This window comes from Raphanus sativus, chromosome 6 (assembly GCF_000801105.2).
Source record: "Raphanus sativus cultivar WK10039 chromosome 6, ASM80110v3, whole genome shotgun sequence".
In the NCBI taxonomy this organism is placed as follows: domain Eukaryota; kingdom Viridiplantae; phylum Streptophyta; class Magnoliopsida; order Brassicales; family Brassicaceae; genus Raphanus; species Raphanus sativus.
Window position 1 is genome coordinate 15,325,883 of NC_079516.1, and position 8,248 is coordinate 15,334,130.

At 32.0% G+C, this 8,248-nt stretch overlaps 1 protein-coding gene across 1 annotated transcript; it reads right to left on the reverse strand.

Moving 5' to 3' along the window:
- Positions 1-4,124: 4,124 nt before the first annotated feature.
- LOC108807375 (uncharacterized) lies at positions 4,125-6,863 on the reverse strand. The gene has a single exon (XM_018579653.2). The coding sequence runs from the start codon at positions 6,549-6,551 to the stop codon at positions 4,317-4,319; it is 2,235 nt and encodes a 744-aa protein (XP_018435155.2). The 5' UTR covers positions 6,552-6,863; the 3' UTR covers positions 4,125-4,316.
- Between the last annotated feature and the right edge of the window lie 1,385 nt (positions 6,864-8,248).

Here is an 8,248-nt window from a genome sequence, read left to right on the forward strand (position 1 = left end):
AGAGAGAGAGAGTTTTCTATTTGTGGATATTCTGAACCAAGAACAAACTGTTATAGAGGAGAAGACCGACACCGAAAAGGCTCGCCTGCGTGTTGTCCCCAGACTCCCCACAATTAAAAATAATATCGGTCTATTTGTGAATCGTTGTTAGATGATGAAACTATTTTAATTGCAAAGAAGAGGACTAGTTCGTTGGAAGTCTTTAATGAACGTGTGTGATATTTGTGCTTGACAACCTACTTGAAAGAATTATTCTTGCTTTCAACCAATATGATTTAGTTATTTAGTTATTTTATATTTAATATATTTTAAAATAAAAAGAAATATTATGTTTTTTAAATAAAAAGTTAAAAATAAATTGGTGTTTAGTATTTTTTGATTTAAGATTTATGATTTATCGGGTTTAAAGTTTACTCAAAGATTTATGGTTTATAATTTAAAATTTAGGGTTTAGGAATATTTATGATTTAGTGTTTTGCTGACGGTATTAAAAATATTATAATTTTTTTTGCAACTATTACTATTTTTTTTAAATATAATATAACTTAATAATATTTTGTTTCTATTTTTAAAAGATATTGAATACAAATAAACCAAATTTTATTGGTCAGTAAACGTACATGTTCACCCTAGAAAGTTGTCATTTTAGATCCATTATCTTTTAATTAAGAAAACAAAATAACTTGCCAAATTATATTATGTTTTTAATAAAAAATATTAGATAAATAAATAACAATAGTTGTCAAAAAAGATTATTTTTAAAAAAATATTTGTTTTTAAAATTTAGTGTTTAATGTTTAAGATTTATAGTTTAGAATTTATCTAGATGTTTAGTGTTTTTCCAAGCATTTAGGTTTACCGGAGAGTTTAGAGTTTACCAAAAGATTTAGGGTTTAGGATTAGAGTTTAGGGTTTAGTGGTTTGTTGAAAACATTATTTTTTTTTAAATTCGTTTTTATATAATATTTTTATTTATATTAAAATTTTATTTTGAAATATAATATAATTTGGGAAGTTATTTTGTTTTTTTTAATTAAAAGATACTAAATCTAAAATGACAACTTTCTATTGGTTGGTGAACTTAAAGGTCACCCTAGGGGTTAACCCAAAAATAACTCTACGTTAAATAGCCAAAAAAAGATATACAAAAGATTTATTCTTGGGTTCACCTCTAGGATAAACTTTTAGATTCACCCAACCAATAGGAATCAGTCATTTCATAATTGATATCTTTTACAAAAAGAAACAAAATATTATCGAGTTATATTATATTTTTTTAAATAAAAAATGTTTAAAAATAAATAAAAATAGTAATTTATGCAAAATAAAAAAAGTTTTAAAAAATTCTAACTCCGTCGTCAAAACACTAAACCCTAAATTCTAAATCCTAAATTTTTGGATAAATACTAAACTCTAAATTAAAAACATCAAACACAAAATCTTAAAATACTAAATCCTTAATCCTAAAAAGAGTTTAAAGATTATGATTAAGGGTTTAGTGTTTTTAAGATTTAGTGTTTTAGTGTTTAATGTTTTGATTTTAAATTTAAGTTTATCCAAGTGTTTAGGGAGGGTTTAGGGTTAGAGTTTAATATTTTCCAATGGTTTAGGATATACCCAAGGTTTAGGGTTTAGGATTTAGCATTTTTTGACGATGTTAAGAATATTTTTTTTCTTAAATTATTTTTTGTAACTACTATTATTTTTATTTGTTTTTATTTTAAAAACATAATATCACTTAACAATATTTTGTTTTCATTTTTAAAAGATATCGATTATGAAATACTTGATTTCTATTGGTTGGTCAATCTAAAAGTTCACTCTATGGATGTATCCAAGAATAATTTTATAAGAAAAATATATTTAAAACAATTACAAAAGGTAAAAAAGAGGGGTTCATGGGAGACCACCCATTCTGCTGAATTTATCTCGTCCTTATGAAAATAAATATACTTTTATGTTTTACTAGTGGCAGCTGTCCCCACCTTGTTCAACGTAGATCCACCCCTGCCAAGAATAACTCTAGTTAAAACCAATATTTTTTGCTAAAGATAAAAGAGAAACAATACTTAACTTGTCAAATTATTTAACGAGAGCAATAGATGATTAGTTTCCTAATATTTTATGTTTTAGAAAACGTATATGTATCTGATTTTGATTTAAACAATCTAGTACTCAGGTATAGTTTAAAATTAATGTAAAATGATGATATGTTTGTTACATCAAAAAATCTCTTTTGCTTAACCACTTACTTGAAGTACGGCGAAAGAGTTATGCTGACCAGCAATATGCATTGAATATAGAGAGAAGAACGATCAAGTAACAGTAAACATGGCTGGACAGAGTAATATGGTGTTTAAATCATTTGTTGTTCTTGAAACGTGATGGAATGTATATAATATTTAATAGAAAGTGATTTTTCAATCATGCGTGATGCAACACCAGCCTCTGTATATATACGGCCTCAATCTAAGCATTATTTGTGTAAAAAACGAAGCAATCTTTTAAAAAAACAAGCATAAAAACCTAGATTTTAAACCTGTAATATAGGACTCTCAGTTTCATAGTCACTTGAACACTATATACACATAATAAAAAAATAATTAAAATTTATTTATATTTTTAGTAATTAAATTTATTTAACCATAGTATTTGGATAAATTTTATTTATAAAATAAATATATTTTAAAATTAATATTAAATTAAAATAAGTATAAATTGTATTGAATTTTTAAAAAAATATTTTTATATTACAAGAAAAAATGATAAACACACACAGATTTTACAATGATTTTTAATTATCTATATACGAAATTTTCGGTAACAATAATTTTTTTTTGACTAAAATCTTTCATAGTTGTTATACTTTCATAGTCGGTAACAATAAATTTTGAAACATAATTTTCAAAGGTTGAATAGCACAAATTGTTTAAAACATGTGATTGTTGTAGCAACTAGCAATAATTCAATGGTCACGAGTTTTACTTTTAATTTATCAAGTATTAATTTAAAGAGGTTATATTGTATTTATTTTAGCACAATTTCCATATCTTGAACTATTACTTTAGGTTCTTTTCACCTACAAAACCCGTTTAAAATGAAGCAACCATTCCACTTTATGTGTTGTTGTAGTCAATTATTGCTGTTTTTTATTGGTTGCGGCTGTTATTTTGGATTAGGTAGTTGTACGCGAATTTATAGATATAAATATTGTATAGAAATATATATTATATAAAAATTATCAAAAAGTTTCTATAAATTGATATAAATAACCGATGAACATTTTTTTATCATCTAGTTGATTATGCTATTATAATTGAGAAATATTATCTGGAAATTGTACAGCCAACAATTTTAACATGAGAATACAAGTATGATTGCATCACTCTGGACCGTATGAGATCTCGATGATACGCCATGCACCATACTGAAAACCTCTTGCAACCTCTTTTTTCCATAATCTGCATAATTTGCGTTTTTCTGCGGTTTGAACTTCAAATTTCCTGGTGTAATAATATAACTTGCCAAATAATATAAATGATATTAGAAATAATAATTTATGGTAACTAATTGTTAAAATTATAGAAAGTATAATAATGTTTGATTATTTCTTTTTATATTTATATACTATATAAATAATTAATAGGAATTTTTCTATAGAAATCGATATAATGATTTCATATTCTTTTATAAAACATTATATTTGTATCTAAATTAGTATAATAATTATTAATGTCTTATAATGTCCATATAGCTTTATAAATCATTTATAAAAATTATAAAATTATCTATCATGGCCTGTAAAATTATATTATCATAACTTAATATTATTATAAGAGTTTATAAAAAAATTAGTAATAGAAACTGAGAAATATAGAAGGGATTAGATGAAGAGACACTTAAATGTGAATTTGAGATTGATTTTTGAAAAATAGTGATGAAAAATAGAAATAAAGAAAGTGAGAATGATGTTTGAGAAGGAGAAATTATTAGGTTTCGAGTAATTTTTACACATTTTCTATTAAAATTAATTCAAAATATAAATCAAAATTAAAATATAAAGGATCTATTTAAGAAATTTGGATGCTCATGTGGTCTATTCCAGCATTTGTTCCAAATTCAAATTATTAGTTCAGGCAAACCTTCATTTCTGTTTCTCTGTTAATCTTTTTTTTTTTGGTTTACATACAAAACAGATAACCACAAAGTCATTAAGATTTTTATACCAACAGCTAAAAATTTACGATTGCTTCCTAAACATTACCGTTTTACCATCACATTCCACTGCTCATGCGATTACCAAAACATAAAGAGACTTATGGCTTCTTTGAGTTGAGATCAAGAACTGCTTTAGAGTCAAGCTCCCACCATTCGCAATCTCCAGACCGAGTCGCTCTTCTGTCCCGTCTAAACGCTGGAATCTGATGCGAGAATCTGTTCACTTCAGTCTTTGGAATGTCTACAACATCGGTCTTTGACTCGAGACACCTTCCGTAGAGAAGCTTGTTAAACACTTGAGCAGTCAAAAGCATTGCTTGTATGCTCTGCTCGTTGGTTTCCACTATTTCTACAATCTCATGTTCTTCTCCTGTTTCAGCAGAGCATGTAGTGTTCCAGTTCTTGTACAGAGCCCATACCTCACCTTTTCCAGGGTATACTTCGTATCTGTTTACACTACTCTTCACGGCGTTAACCTTATGTGAGAAGCTGCTAGGTTCAAGGACTTCTGCTTTACCGATTTTCAACTTGAACCGGCCACAGCAGACAGGATGTGTCGTGAGATTTGGAGGAGGGCGATACAGGACTAGAAGTGCTACATGTATATTGAACTCAGGGCTTGTGTCGATTTTCTTGATCTGAACATACTTTCTTGGCATCCCCTTGTCACTATCGCTATAAACAGCCCATATTTGATCAGTCTTGAACTTGTCCGGAGATCTCAGGTTCTCGAAGTTGTAATTGCTTTCTTGCCCGGTTGTGCAACTGGTTAGCACATGATCTAAGGACTGAGACAGTGACTCACCATCATATCTCCCACGTTTCCTTGAGTTCCCTGTCGGTCTGTCCATATCCAGAGGTGTAAGAGCAACAAGTTGTTTTGCTTTCACCTCATAATCCTCAACCCATTTAGCCAACTCTTCTATTGCGAGTTGCACTTTCTGATCTTGTTCATTAACCTTTTCCTCCCGAGCAATAAGCTCCTTTTCTCTAAGCTCAAGCCCTTGCTCATGTTCCATCAGTGATGCTTTTAACTTGACTTGTTGCTCCTCTGTAGATTGCATGTCTTTCAAGCTTTCCTGGATCTTTTTCTCGATAGAACTAAGATGTGATTCTTTTGATTTCAGGTCAACGGTAAGGTCAGTGATTGAGCTTTGAACCTCATCACGTTGTTTCCTCTTAGCTTCCAACTCGCATATGCATTCCCTTATCGCCTCGTTGATTGAAGAAACTTGTTCTTGTCTCACCTTGACTTGTCTGATAAGTTCCTCATTGGTGTTGTTCAAGTCTAGTATCTTCTTCTCTCCTTCCTCAGCTTGCTTATTTCTCTCAGTGACTGTATCCTCTTTAGATTCAATCTCCACAGATAGTTTACGACTAGCCTCTGTCATCTCATCGTGTCTCTTCTCTTCAGAAGCAAGCTCTTCAGTTACTTCCTCAATCAACAGCTTGATGGATTCGCAATGTCCACTCCGTTCATTAATCAGCTTTTCAATACCCTCCAACTCCTTGGCTTTTGACTCCATCTCGTTGTCTAGTGATATGGCTATATCTTCCTTCAGGTCAAGGTCCAGACTTAGTTCTTGCAACTTTTTCTCTTTAGAAACAAGTTCCAAGGACCGTGCCTCAAGCTGCTTCCCACATTCCGCAGTTTTATTAAGAACCTCTGCAAGATCTTTCCTCTTCCTCTCTATATCCTCTTCCAATTCTCTATTGCGTGTTTGAACCCTCTCAAGATGCTCCATCTCTGCGGTAAACTCACTCTTCACATGTCCTAACTGTTCCACCTTCAAATCAAGCTCACACAGAGTCTTTGTCAGTTCCAAGGACCGTGTCTCAAGCAGCTTACCACACTCAGTAACCTTGTCCTGAACTAACGTCAGATCTCTTGTCTTTCTCTTAATCTCCTCATCCAATTCTCGCTTCCGAGTTTCAGCCTCAACACGTCGCCTCTCCATCTGTGCTAACTCTCCACCTTTCAAATCAATCTCAACCTGAGTCTCCCTCAACGATTCCTTCATTAACCTCTGCTTCATCCTAAGACCACTCAACTCCTCTTCTCTAACTTCAACCTCCCTCCTAAAGCCATCAGCTTTCACCTCCCACGCTTCAACCACTCTAGCCCTCTCCTCAATCTCAAAGCTTCTGTTCTGCAACTCAACGAACCTCTCCTCCACCTTACCCTTCACCGACCTCAAATGATCCTCCAAGTCTCTCCACTGAAGAGACAAGACCACTACACCGGAAGCCTCAGACTGAAACTTCTCCCAAGCTTCGCCGAGATTCACCGTCTTCACTTCACAGAGGTTAACCTCATCTCTCAATCTCTCCATTTTGCCCTAACGATTTCTCCGACTCCGACCGGGAGATTTCCGAAATTGAACTCTAAATTAGATAGATCATATGCTACGTTCGCGACCCAGTGAAAGAAAGTTCGAAACAAACGCGAGTGACGAGAAACCCTAAAAGTGGTGGTAAAAACCCTAGAGATTAGGATTTGAGTGACGAAGGGATTAAGGATCGGAAAAGAAACAGTGATTCGTCGTTCTGAGAGGGAATGAGTTTTTTTTTCTTCAGCGCTTTCTTTTATAATGAGAGAATCAGCAAATTAGTGCCGAAGCTTCTACTTCTGTCAGTGGGTTTTGTTGTATAAGCTTGGTCTGAGACGACAACGTTTTTACCGCTATCACTGGTTGCACCAAACAGTAATTGGGCTCTTGTCGGGCTCGTCATGAAAACTCGTCTTGACATTGGAGTATAACTAGAGAGTGAAATATTGGAAAAATGTACTAAGGGGCTGACTAGTTTTCCCGCTACCACCCGCAAACGCAGCTTTTGCGGTTCATAGCGGTTGTTGGCGTTTCGAAACAATCACAGAAAATGCTATAAATCGCTTCAAAACCGCTCCGAACCTCTTAAAATCAAAAGCTGGTTCCAGCTAGCGTTTGCGGTTGCGGACGGTTGCGGGAGGGTAAATTTTTTTTCTTTAAAAACAGAATAAATAAAAATAATACTAAAAATATCCAATAAAAATTTTCAATTGAAATAATAGAAATTGTAAAATGTATTCATATTATATTTCAATTTATATTATAAAAATTCAAAACTAAAATATTTTCTATAAATTTTTAAAATTGAATAATATGATTTTATAAATATAAATTTTATATTTATCATATTATTATGATTTTAATATTTTTTGTAATTACATAAAATGTAAATATTGTTAAATTATTATTTAACAGATGTTGCGTTTGGTAGTTTACCAGTCATAAGAGTCTCGCAAACGCAACAATTTCTAACAGCTGTACCAGTCGTACAAATCTCTAGAAAACGCTTAAAACCGCAACCATCCGCACCCGCAAACTCCCACAACCGCAACCGCAACCGCTGCGGTTACACCAGTCAGGCTCTAAGGTGCTGACTGGTTTTCCCGTACCACCCCGCAAACGCAGCTTTTGCGGTTCATAGCGGTTGTTGGCGTTTCGAAACAATCACAGAAAACGCTACAAATCGCTTCGAACCGCTCCGAACCTCTTAAAATCAAAAGCTGGTTCCAGCTAGCGTTTGCGGTTGCGGGCGGTTGCGGGAGGGTAAATTTTTTCTTTAAAAACAGAATAAATAAAAATAATACTAAAAATATCCAATAAAAATTTTCAATTGAAATAATAGAAATTGTAAAATGTATTCATATTATATTTCAATTTATATTATAAAAATTCAAAACTAAAATATTTTCTATAAATTTTTAAAATTGAATAATATGATTTTATAAATATAAATTTTATATTTATCATATTATTATGATTTTTAATATTTTTATAATTACATAAAATGTAAATATTATTAAATTATTATTTAACAGATGTTGCGTTTGGTAGTTTACCAGTCATAAGAATCCCGCAAACGCAACAATTTCTAACAGTTATACCAGTCGTACAAATCTCTAGAAAACGCTTAAAACCGCAACCACCCGCACCCGCAAACTCCCGCAACCGCAACCGCAACCGCTGCGGTTACACCAGTCAGG